At 41.8% G+C, this 13,190-nt stretch overlaps 2 protein-coding genes across 8 annotated transcripts in view; one reads left to right on the top strand and one right to left on the bottom strand.

The window, feature by feature from the left end:
- WASHC4 (WASH complex subunit 4) overlaps positions 1 to 2,825 on the top strand; it is an 85,766-nt gene extending 82,941 nt beyond the window's left edge. The window contains exon 34 of the mRNA XM_036867300.1: positions 2,133 to 2,825. The gene's annotated coding sequence lies outside the window, so the exon portion shown is untranslated. The remainder of the gene's footprint in view (positions 1 to 2,132) is intronic.
- The window catches only part of APPL2 (adaptor protein, phosphotyrosine interacting with PH domain and leucine zipper 2), a 51,185-nt gene that overhangs the window by 19,660 nt on the left and 18,335 nt on the right, over positions 1 to 13,190 (bottom strand). For 6 of the 7 annotated variants that reach the window (XM_036867307.1, XM_036867310.1, XM_036867306.1 and 3 more), the window contains 6 exons: positions 13,107 to 13,178; positions 8,303 to 8,390; positions 5,152 to 5,193; positions 4,977 to 5,035; positions 3,685 to 3,831; positions 734 to 816 (listed from right to left, as the gene is read on the bottom strand). In XM_036867307.1, the coding sequence (XP_036723202.1) occupies positions 734 to 816; positions 3,685 to 3,831; positions 4,977 to 5,035; positions 5,152 to 5,193; positions 8,303 to 8,390; positions 13,107 to 13,178 (491 nt within the window). The remainder of the gene's footprint in view (positions 1 to 733; positions 817 to 3,684; positions 3,832 to 4,976; positions 5,036 to 5,151; positions 5,194 to 8,302; positions 8,391 to 13,106; positions 13,179 to 13,190) is intronic. The other variant, XM_036867308.1, reaches the window with a different exon arrangement.

Below are 13,190 nucleotides of genomic sequence, written 5' to 3' on the forward strand. Positions count from 1 at the left end.
CAATTGTTCCCTTCGAAGATTTTTATTTTAAATCAAAAAAGCGTGTGTGTGTGTGTGTGTGTGTGTGTGTCTGTGTGTGTGTGTGTGTAGGAGCCAAGAAAAAAGCCTGAAGTGTATCACTGTGAAGTAGGGACTAAAAGAAAAGCCCCTGGCACTGTGGGGTGGTTTGAAATGCCACCCGTCTGGGTTTAGGCTGGGTTCCGAATCCTTACACCCTGATGCAGCGAGGCCAGGCGTCCACCTCCCGGGGAAGGACTGCGGAGCCCAGAGCCACCACTAGACGTTGTTCCTTGGCCACTCGGGCTGGCTGGCTGCTGATGCACAGCAATGTGGCAGCAAGACCCCTCCTAGTGGCACAGGAGCAGCAGTATTTATCTACTCACCAGGATACAACGTAAGGGATAGGAAAACTAGAATTCTTAGCTGATGCTTTAGCCGTTTGAACCAGGAGGTTCCTGTGCTCCCAGATTCCACTGGGAGCCCTGCCTGCTGCCCCTGTAACAAGATGTGCCTGGTCAGGCAGCAGAAGCACGACTCACAGAACTAGACCCAGCCCTCGGGAGCAGGCTGTGTGGCCGGGGCTTTCAACGCCCAGTCACAAAACTGTGGGAACAGCTGGTGCTGCACTTTGATGGCCTAGTAATGGCTCAGAGAGACACTGACAAGGAGAGAGGACACAGGCTGCAGGATGTGAGGAAAGATACATGAGATGCAAACCGGAGTGCGGCATTACCTTTGAACCATGTCTGCAACGGAGGATAAGAAGCTGTCCATACTTTGGGAAAACATCTCTGCTCCCTTCTTAAAAAAGTTAATCTGAAAGATATAATTATGATATTCTGAAAAGTGTCTAAGCAAGGTGATCGATGAATTCATGACACGTGAGACTAACAGCACAGGGGCAGCAGACACTGGCTGGCCCCTCCTCGCCGGCAGCACTTGCTGCCTCTCTGCTGAGCCCCACCTCACCGGCTGAGATTGACTCCCAAAGCCCCTGGTGTATCTGTAGAGGGAGGAGGGCGAAGCCTGCTCCCCAACGTTCTGATCCGGAAGCAGCTCTTGCCCTGGGTGGTGGGCATGGAGATCGACCTCTCACCTCTAGAAGGCTAGTAGGTGTCACCAGCACAGTTCTGACTCCTTACACCTGGCTCCCCAGACACCCTGGGGAAGTATGTACACCAATGTACTTAGTTTTCACAGTACAGAAACACAATGATCATGATTATCCTAATGCAAGGTATACCTGCAGGGAGATGTTCTGGCCCCATGATCTTTGAACCATACAGAGATAACACTGTAAATGCCATTCTGAGTCCCTGAAATGTTGAATATCAAGGTCCGTTAAATAAGCTTTCTACATTTCTAAGTGCACAACATCAAGGTGGCTTTTTCTCTCTTTCCCCTCCCTTAACTCCTTGGATTTTATACTCTAAGTCCATGTCTTAGCTCCTCTACTATTCTGTAAATGCCTAAGGCAGGGGCTCATGCAATCCCTAAAAGAAACCTGATGAATGAACGGATGGAAGGAAGGGATACGACACTGGCTTCTACAGCCACATTATGTAGTACTTACCCTGTAAATACGACACTAAAGTTCATTTTTGTGTTCTCATGAACCTGTACACAGATAACAAAACCTCAGTTTGTATGCAGGCCTGAGGACTGAATCATGGTCTAATTGGAAACCTCTTTAATGAGGGCCACGGAAGGAATGGAGTCAAACCACCTCCACTAAGGTGGGTGGTGCTGAGAAGTCTCACTCAGTGCAACATCATCCAAAGACCTGAGTTCATGGCCCTCTGTGAACAGTAGGAAGCACTAGGGTCATATGACCATCAACTAACAAAGTAGATGCTCAATGGGCATTGGTTAAAGAGGGCTGATGAGGCAGTAGGACAGCGAATGCTTTAGAATCATCCCAAAGATTCATGGTGTCAGACAACAACCTGGTCTTTAGGAAGGAACTAGTTTTCATCAGGATGAAAAAGTCTGCAGGGTGAGACTTTTACTTGGTCTTCTGTCTTGAAATCTGCATACTTTTCATATGAAAAATGAAACATGCCATCCTCAGTCCTCAAAAATGACGCTGCCACCACCCAACAATGACGGTGTGCTCTGTTCTGACTTCCTAGGCACGGGGGCTACACTGGTGCTACTGCACCCAATGTCTTGTCCTCCCCAACTGTGTCCAGGCTGGGAGAAGTGGTGGAGTCCTTGGCCATGGAAGCGAGTGAAACCAGCCAGTATCAAACCCATCCTTTAGGACTTGTGAAGACCCTCCTCTAAACAACCAAGCTCCCCAAGCACTGATCCATCAGGCCTGGAGCAGTTCATCTTTCTGAGATGCTAAGTCCAGGTCCCTCCCTGACTCAGGGTCTCTAACTGAGCAGGAATTACTGCTTCAAAGGCAAGAAATGTCAATCAGGGAGGACAGATGTGAGAGGAGGTATTAATCAGAGACAACAAAGGAGTACTGGCATTCTCCAACAAAGCCAGGACATCGGCAGGGGCAGAGGTGCAACAGGAGAGGGAAGGGTGACAGAGAGTGAGCGAGTATACACGTGTGGACACAGTGCCCATTATGAGGAAGCGGGGGGAGCTCCCAAGGATTTGCTGAGGACTGAAGCCCCCAGCTGCACAGTGCTAGTTTTTGGTTTAATCCAGCTTTACTCAGCTGACACAGAATGATTTTATTGCTCTAGTTAAATACTACCTCTAAAGACACCAAGCTGACCTTAGTGTTCCTATCACTCAACAATAAAATAACCACATGAAGAAGACAGACAGCTGAGCTTAGATGTTTAAAGATCCTCTCTTGTTCTCCTTTTCCCTGAATGAAACTGATATTGTATTCTTTTGAAATATATGTATTTTTAAAATGTATTTTAAAAAAATAGATGCTCACATGTGGTTTTTTTAAGTTGCTTTTTTTCTTCTCAACATTTTGCTTCCTCACATTCTTTTATGTTCCTAGATTGTCAACTGAGAGAAGGTTCCCAGCTGTGTTTCTCACATGCCCAAGTGAGGTTTTGGCACCAACCTAAGTGGGGCTGAAGCAGGGCAGGGATGGAGGGTGAGGGCTAGTGCCGCACGGTCAAGGGCCCATCCCAAAACTGGAGCCTCCCTGCAAACAAACGTTCCGTAGCCCACGAAATGGGAGGAGAAGCCAGATAAGTATTCTACAGAGACCTCAGCAGGCAGCGGCAACACTTCCCCACGCCCCAGATGCCAAGGTGCCAGCAGTAACCTCAGCAACGTATCCTTAAAGAACAGCCCAGCTGAGGGTGACCCTTACCACGCAGAGCAGCAAAGGATCGTGCGGAGTCCTGGGTTGTAGGCCTAGCTCCACCAACCTGGGAGTCGGCGGCTTCTCAGAAAACTGGACCAGGCCTGGCTTTCATTTGAATCCGACACAAAGGGTCATGCCAGCTCCTCCCCATAGGAGTCTTGGGATCAAAGCCATCATTTCCTGCACGTATAGCCTAGTAAGTCCAACTAATGATGACCCAGCCCCTCTGGAAGCTCTCCAAGTGCTGAATCTCAGAAATTTCCAGCGAGGCTGTGCACCTGTGTTTCTTTCTCTGATGATGCTTCAGTATCTCCTATAGGCTACGTCAGCAGAATGCCATGCTGTTCTCCACAGCGGGCTTAGGTCTGACGCCTCAGGGACAGGGATCACCCTACCTGTCCGTGGGCAAAGCCCAGCATGGGCTCCATCATGGCCACCCGCTTTCTGTACTGCAGCGCGTTGAGAGCACAGTAATACTGAAGGGATGAAAGGTGCTGTTTCCGCCGGGCAGCTGCCACCTCCTTTACAATTTCAGTCTTTACCTGGTTAAAAGGGGAAAGGAAAACAAACATCAAGCTGTCCAAAGCAAGGGGCAATTCTGTAAGAGCATGCAACTTCAAAACATGTTTGTTAATTCATTAGAACAATTTTTGTGACAAATAAAAAGCAGATGAGATTCCACCTCAAGTTTTTAAAAAATCCAAATTAAAAATACCAAATTAATGGCATCTCAGCGTTTGTGAGGCTGCACTGGGGTGAAGACAATACTTTCTGCTGGTAGCACTACAAAGAGCTACAATCCTTTAGGAAAACAATATGGCAGCATGCATTCAAAGCCATAAATATTTTGGTTCACTCATAAGATTGTACTCCCAGGAAATCATGGAACAGAAGTAAAAGCTATATGCCTGAAAATATTCGATATTATCTATAGCAGCTAAAAAGCTAGAGAGCATGAGTTAAAAAATCAGAGTCAAAAAAAAAAAAAAAAATCAGAGTCAACATCCAGGGCAAGGAGTTCAAGTGCCCAAGTATATGTGAGTCAGATAACCATATGAGCTATCAAGCTTAAGTTAGAATCATTATGTGATTATCATTTTACAATGGTTCCAAGTTGACATTCAATAAACCAGTTTGAAAAAAGCTAGAACAGAGAAGAAGTCTACTTATGAGGTTTGGAATAAATATTTTAAAAATCCAGGAACTCCCCTGGTGGCACAGTGGTTAAGAATCTGCCTGCCAATGCAGGGGACACAGATTCGATCCCTGGTCCGGGAAGATCCCACATGCCGCGGAGCAACTAAGCCCGTGTGCCACAACTACTGAGCCTGCGCCCCAGAGACCGCAAGCCACAACTGCTGAGCCTGTGTGCTGCAATTACTGAAGCCTGCACGCCTAGAGCCCATACTCCACAAAAAGAGAAGCCACCACAATGAGAAGCCCACGCACCACAACCAAGAGTAGCCCCTGCTCGCCGTAACTAGAGAAAGCCCATGTGCAGCGACGAAGACCCAACGCAGCCAAAAATAAATACATAAATAAATAAATAAATTTATATTTTTTTAAATCCATGTATAGGAGAAAAAAAGAATTCATCAGGACACCCTCAATGCCACAAATTCACAATACGGAAACATAAAAGGAGCTTAAGTAAATGAAGTGAAAAATGGAAGGTAGGTATTCGTACCTTTTCATTCTCCTTTTTTTTAGGAAGCCTGCTATATTTTGCCATTGAGAGGTCATGCTCTAAAAATAAAGAGATATTTTAGCACCCAGATGGGCTGAAAGGCAAGAACATTCATTCAGCATCTCTTCCCACAGACATACTAAACTCACATACCAAGAACAGAGAAGATGCTTACCACTGCTGGCGAGTCCAAAAAGATCCTTTAAAGTGCTTACTTCTGAACAAGAGAAAAGAAACATCTTAAAGCAAAGAAAAATAAAATACGCTAACCCAGAGCTCTGTGCTTTCCCAAGAAAATAAAGATATGTGCGTGGAAAGGGGGAAGCTCCGCCAGCACCCTCAGGTCCTGGTGCCTGGGGATGCTTGTTTTAATGAAAGAAATCTGAAGCAATCTAGTATACTGTACTTGCAACAAGCCAACACCAATAAATATTACCCCATGTGGGTGCCACACCCATCATGCACAAAGACGGCTTAACAAAATCTAACACCAAAAAACCAAAAAGTTAGTGAGAGCAATGACTGTCCAAGGTTAAAAATTTTAAAACACAGAGATATTTAAAAGGAAGTGACACTTTCTACGATTCTAAAACAATCCATTTTTACTTTGTCAAACAGAGCAAAGCATTTTCACATCTTCTACATTGTTTTTCGATTTGTCTCAAAACTGCCTCCAGCTTTTAAATTTTTCACATTTTTCTTACTCTTTCTGATATGGGGCTGCTTTCTGCCTTTCTATTCTTTAATTTTTCATTTCTTTCTCATCTTCTACTTCCTGTTGGAGCAGTTTTAGAGTTTCTTCCTCATCAATTTTAAATAGCTTCCTGAATAACTCTTGTATTGTCTTCAGATTATGTACTTATATTGGTGGGTAAATGAAAAAGGCAACAAAATGTAAGATAAAACACCACTCCCACTACTGGGCATATACCCTGAGAAAACCATAATTCAAAAAGAGTCATGTACCATATGTTCACTGCAGCTCTATTTACAATAGCCAGGACATGGAAGCAACCTAAGTGTCCATCGACAGATGAATGGATAAAGAAGATGTGGCACATATATACAATGGAATATTACTCAGCCATAAAAAGAAACGAAATTGAGTTATTTGTAGTGAGGTGGATGGACCTAGAGTCTGTCATACAGAGTGAAGTTAAGTCAGAAAGAGAAAAACAAATACCGTATGCTAACACATATATATGGAATCTAAAAAAAAAAAAAAAAAGGTTCTGATGAACCTAGGAGCAGGACAGGAATAAAGACGCAGACATAGAGAATGGACTTGAGGACACGGGGAGGGGGAAGGGTAAGCTGGGATGAAGTGAGAGAGTAGCACTGACATATATACACTACCAAATGTAAAATAGATAGCTAGTGGGAAGCAGCTGCATAACACAGGGAGATCAGCTTGGTGCTTTGTGACCACCTAGAGGGGTGGGATAGGGAGGGTGGGAGGGAGATGCAACAGGGAGGAGATATGGGGATATATGTATATGTACAGCTGATTCACTTTGTTATAAAGCAGAAACTAACATACCATTGTAAAGCAATTATACTCCAATAAAGATGTTAAAAAACAAAAACAAAACAAAAAAAAACACCACTAAGCAGAGGGGATGCCAGATTCTAATTTGGTTCTGATTTTGACTCAGGTATGACCCAAGCCAAACACTTCAAATTTCTGTCTTGGTGTCAGCAGAAAAGTATACCTTGATTAACTTTTTTCATAGATACTAAGAGCTTCTCCTTTTACTACTACTAGACAGTTTTATTTTCTTAAAAAAAAATCATCATCCTGGGCAAATACTACTGATACTACTAATCCACAAGTTGAGCCCGTTTGGACTAACAAAGGCCACATCATCAACAATGCTGGGCATTCTCAATCCTAGGTTCCCATAAACAAACCTGAAAGACATCAATCTGACAATACAAGTCTTAGGGGGTAATTATTTTGTTTCTAAAAGACTTGGAGTTTGTATTTAAATGATATCCCCACACATTTCTAATGTTTTCATTTAGAGAAAATCTTTTTTAAAAATGCAGTCAATGAGGCTTTCAGTTACTACTGGATAATCAGCACATGGCCACATTTAAGTTTGGGTTTTACCTGCGATTACAGATGAGCAACACTAAAAAACACTAAAAACCCTTCTCAATCAAGGTTTCTCTTTATACAAGCTGACATATTATTTATTATTTTTTATTTACCAAGTGTTAGTGCTGTCACTCTGCCCTTGGGTAGAGTTTATGCCAGTTCTACTGTTTCCCCCATAGGCTTCAGGTGACATGATCACAGGGGATCTCAAAGTGAGGGGAAAAAAAGCTTCATATTTAAGATTTGGCCTTCCATTTACTGCATCTTTTCTGCCTAAAAAGAAAGTTTTAAACTTCCTGTTTTTAAACAGGAAGTACTATACTGAACAACAGATCTTTCAGCACTCAGGTTTAGACTTTTTTGGTCTGCAATGTTTTATAATTGGTGTTCTAGAAAATACAATTCTTTATTCTCTATGCAATGAATATTTTCAATGAAATAAGAAAGGACAAAAGGACTAGAAAATCTGTATTCCCTTTTGTAATATCAACTAAGTTTTTTCAAGATTATTTATTCTTTTTTATATTTAGTTTTTGACTACCTTGATTTCAAATGATATAAAATTATTCTGAAGTTTTATTTGAGTTGAAGAACCAAAATTAATCCAAAAGATCAACTAGGCTCTCTGAACTAGTCACAGATACTCCCACTCACTAAAATGGAGCTCCATCAGAACAGGGACCCTATATACCTTGTTCACAGCTGTACTCCCAGAGTCTAGCACATTTAAAGTATGGTCCCCACTCTGCCCTTCCCTCTCCAAGCCTTCCACTTTACATTCCAAAGTGTTCATGGCTCCCCAAGAACAGCATGCCTTTACAAATGTCCCCTAACCTGTAATATAAGCCTCGTCATCTTTGTCTACTTGGTAAACATTTATTTATCAAAACCCAGCTCAGAGATCTTCTTCTTCTCTGGGAAGACTTCCCTGGCACCTCATCCTCAAAGGGTAATCACGCCTTTCTGTGTGCCATTTCTATTCCTTGTACATCTCTGTCCTGCTGCCCTCATCACATAATATTACAATTGTCTGTTTCCAAGTCTGTTTTCTTATTGGCCTGTGACTTCCTTTAGGTGAGCCAAGAACATAGTGAAGATTTAATAAAAGCTGAAAAAGAAGGCATTTCTCAATGATCCACACACTTAAAGAAATAATTGCAGTAAAAATTACTATTAAATGAATTAATATTCTTAAAGTATATGGCACTGAACTCAGTTACTTTACCTGTAAGATCCTTTTCTCGAAACCGTATAATAGGTAGAACCATTGTGTCTGCCAACTGTTTAGCCAGCTCTGTATGGAGAACATTAAGCTGAAAGAAAGAGAAATCTACTGAAGAAAATTATACCCACTATTACTGACACTGTCTTATTTCACTGAGGGATCACACTGAACACATCCATGTGGTTAAAGAGCTCAGTCAGACTTCCTTAAGCAAATAAATACCCTTCATAAAGCAGTAAATGACAGAAGCTAAGAGGTATTAAAAACTAAATGCAAGTTTCTAACTGACCGGGGCATCCGTTAAGTTTGCTAAAAGAGTCCCCGAGCCCACAGTTACTGTTTGTTAACTGTGCAAACTGTGGCTCTGTGTTCTTGATGTGAGCCACACCCGCCTAGAGAGGGAGAAAGCTCTGATGTGCTGGCAGCACAGGTCAGCACTTTGCCAGGCCTCTGTGTGCTCTCTCACTCTCAGAGGGGGCTGAAGTCACCCCTGAAAGACAGGCCTGCTGGGAATCTACTAACCCTGCAACTACAGACACTGGGGGCCCGGGAATTGCTCTGGAGAAAGAATGTTCCCCGCGGAAATAACTCAGCCAGATTTCAGACCTTTCTAAGTACAAGAAGGCTGTATTCAAATGTGCTCCTCCTCACTAGATAATTTTAACAGCCCTTGATTCTTTCTCCCCTTCTACCTCAAGGCCTTACTAAATCCTGTCTTTGTAAATGGTCTAGGAGAAATAAAAATTATCACCATCAGCACTACCCCTTTTGAGCTCTTTCTGTGTGCCACCTTTACGTGCTTTATACCACTTAGTTCCCACCTACTCTGTTAGATGGCTGTTATTTATTATCCTCATTTTTACAGGCGGTCAAACAAATCTCCAAATCCAGAGAGCAACTAAGTGACACAGCTGGGATTTTAATCCTGGGCTACTGGGATCTAAAATCCATGCTCTTTCCAACACATTGTCTGGGATATAGAGTTTGTCTTTCATGCTCACACATCTGCCAAAACTTTAAACATGTGGTAGTCAGTAATGAACACAGTGGAAGGCCCAGACTTCCAGATATTATGAGGATGCTCTGGGATTCCTGTTGGGTGTATAAGGGGAAATCACCCAGCAGTCATCTTGTGGAGTAAACATTTGGCAAAGTTTTCTTTCAGCAGTGATAGCAGTCACATGTCCGAATCCCCCTTCTGCACACGGATCTCCCCCCAACAGATCTGGTCCTTCAGGGTTGTGCTTGCAGAGGTTGCTCTGACAAGCTTGAAGACTGGCTTAAGGTCAACCATCTGTCAGGCCAGGGAGTGACAGGCCAAGAAGTCAATGTTCTCCCTTTCAATCAAGCCAAAGAATGGCAGCTTTTTCTGCGGGGAACACATGAAGCCAGCCATGCCAAAAAATGCATTAGGATAGAATGTGTTAACTACTTTTCCTGAATAACTTCAATAAGAAATGTACTGGTTTTTTTTTTTTTTTTACTAACAGTTAATTAGATGAATTGGCTCTGCGCCGAATGCTCTGATATAATTATTTAATTTAACCTCTATAACAGCCTAATTAAGTGGTCTGTCCTGCTACTGCCATTTACAGATGAAAAAAAACAAAACTCAGAGAGGTTAAATGGTTTTTTTCCAGTGGTTATGCACTTCAAGAATAGCAAATTTCCTAGCTACTCTACTACTGCTTCTTAAGGATCAAGTGGTCTGTGTCACCAACTTTTTGCCTTGGGGCTTTGAGAGGTAAGGGATAACCACTTCCAAACACAGCACCTTTGCCGAGGAGAGTGCGAAGAGCACAGACCACCTCTTGGCACTTCAGTATCGTCACATGGAAAATGGGCGTTAACAGCATCTTCCCTGCATGGCTCTTTTGACAATAAAACAAAACATGAATAGGAAACACTCAGAGCAGAGGGCCTGACACATACTGGGCAATGAAATCCATAATGTCAAAGATTTCCTGTCTCAGATGCACTAAAAGGAAGTAATCTAGAAACCTTGCTTTTGGTGCAATCACCAAGGATAAAAAATCTCTGTATGCCTAAGACATCGAACACCTGAATCCAATGCATTCTATTAAATATAAGCAACACAAATCTCTACTTTTAGTTGGATTTTTCAATTTGTGTCAAATTACTTCTCTTGAAAAATTTTCAACCTGATGTAGGCCCACCTTTTGAGAAAACCACCTCAAAAGCTACTCTACTCTTCCCACCTGAGTTAACTGCTTTCACTGGCTTAGGTCTTGACATCGAGAGGCTTGTTTAAAAACTCACAGTGTTAAGCTTCCAGGAGGCCATGACACTGCCTTTAAACCACAATTCTAGGCTTCCATCCTTTTGGAATGATTCACTCCTCACTAAAGGAATTGTCATTAGCTAATAGGCAAATGAAAAGATGCCCGACATCGCTAATTGTTAGAGAAATGCAAATCAGAACTACAATGAGGTATCACCTCACACCGGTCAGAATGGCCATCATTAAAAAGTCTACAAATACTAAATGCTGGAGAGGGTGTGGAGAAAAGGGAACCCTCCTATACTACTGGTGGGAACGTAAATTGGTGCAGCCACTATGGAAATCAGTATAGAGGTTCCTTAAAAAACTTAAAAATAGTTACCATATGATCTAGCAATCCCAATCCTGGGCATATATCCAGAGAAAACTCTAATTCAAAAAGATACATGCACTCCAATGTTCACAGCAGCACTATTTACATGGCCAAGACACGGAAGCAAACTAAGTGTCCATCGATAGATGAATGGATAAAGATGTGGTGTGTGTACACACACACACACACACACACACACACACACACAATGGACTACTACTCAGCCATAAAAAAGAATGAAATAATGCCATCTGCAGCAACATGGATGGACCTAGAGATTGTCATATTAAGTGAAGTTAAGTCAGAGAGAGAAAGACAAATATCATATGATATTACTTATACATGGAATCTAAAACATGATACAAATGAACTTATTAACAAAACAGAAACAGACTCACAGACATAGAAAGCAAACTTACAGTTTCCAAAGGGGAAGAGGGGAGGAATAAATTAGGAGTTTGGGATTAGCAGATACAGCCTATTATATATAAAGTAGATAAACAACATGGTCCTACTGTATAGCACAGGGAACTATATTCAATATTGTGTAATAAACTATAACAGAAAAGCATATGAAAAAAAGATACATATATCTGAATCACTTTGCTGTACACCAGAAACTAACATTGTAAATCAACTATATTTCAATAAAAAATTAATTCAAAAAAAAGAATCATCATTCCCACCCATGAAAATACAGCTCTGAGTAAATATCTTAAAGTAGAAATCCTGGTTTAGGGTTTTGACAACTAATCACATTTCCTGAGCAAATCCCCTCTAGTCAAGAAAACACGTAACTTCGGTGGGTGTAGACTACTGCTTCTCCCCCTGGGTTATTCATTCACTGTTAATTAAGAAAAATTCTTCTCCCCACCTTCAAAAAAATTTACTTTCTGCTCCTCTCTAATTCCATTTTCCATTCATCCTCCTACTCTTCTGGAATAGATATGCATCCATATTATCACACACTTCAAAGAGCCACAGCAGTGGGATAGAGGACAAAGATCACAAGGAAGTGGACAGTTTGTATCTATATCCCCAGTGCCTAGAACTGCATCTGCTAAATAGCAGGTGGTCAGTAAATGTTTGTTGAATAAATAATGCCTCGGTGAACTGATTTGTTGAATGAATGAACAGGCAATTGGTACAATTTTATATGAACGTTAGTTTCTCATTTTATGAACTGAAGATAGCGTTACCTTCATATCAATGATTGCACAGTGAAATGGCATCTGTGCACTGCCTTTTTTGCGTATTCTCTATGATGATATTCTACGGTAGGCACTACACACTCCTTGGAAGATGAAACAGTTCACACCTACCTAATTCGGCAGAGGGTTCTGCCCCACACCAGTAGCATCTGAGCTCGGTTTGTACAATTAGGATTTATGTACTTTTTCCTATAACAATACCTGCTTTTCACAAATATTCCAAATGTATTATACAATACAGCTACAAAAACAGTTGTAAGAATCTCTCTGTAGTGGGTTGAATCACACTCCCCGCAAAGATATGTTTATACCAAACACCATGTGAATATTTGGGAAAAGGGTCTTTGCAGATTCAATAAGGGATCTCAAAATAAGACCATCCTGGGTTATCCTGGTGGGCCCTAAATCCACTGACAAGAGTTCTTATAAGAAGAAAAGACACAGACAGAAGAGAAAAAACACGGGGGTGGCGTGGGAAGAGAAGGCCATGTGAAGTCAGGGGCAGAGACTGGAGTTATGCTGCCACAAGCCAAGGAACACCCAGAGTCACCAGAAGTTGGAAGAAGCAAAGAAGGATTCTCCCCTAGATACTTTGGAGGGAACGTAGCACTGCCAACAACTTGATTTCATACTTCAGGCCTCCAGAACTGTGAGAGAATAAACTTCTATTGTTTTAGGCCACCTACTTGTAATTTTATTACAGCAGCCCTGAGAAAGTAATTCTCCCTCCTTAGGAAACTGAATTCTTAGAAGTCTTTCTTTCAGTCTATTGTTCATATACACCAAAGCCTTTCCCCTCAAACCAGAAACAAATGGAACAGCATACAACCTCTTTTATGAAATGAACCTTGGAAGATAAGGTTGAGATACCTTCTCAGATATTTAAGTAGATACCTAAAAATAAAAAGTGGGCCAAAATAAAGATGAAAGAAAGTTCAAAATAGAATCAAATAAAATTTTGCCATGTGGCTATCTTACCTCATCCACCACTTTGGAAAAATAGTGGAGTGTAGAAATTACTTCTTCATCGCCTTTGCCAAGAGCAAAATTCTACGACCAAAG

Source organism: Balaenoptera musculus, chromosome 10 (genome assembly GCF_009873245.2).
Source record: "Balaenoptera musculus isolate JJ_BM4_2016_0621 chromosome 10, mBalMus1.pri.v3, whole genome shotgun sequence".
Taxonomy (NCBI): domain Eukaryota; kingdom Metazoa; phylum Chordata; class Mammalia; order Artiodactyla; family Balaenopteridae; genus Balaenoptera; species Balaenoptera musculus.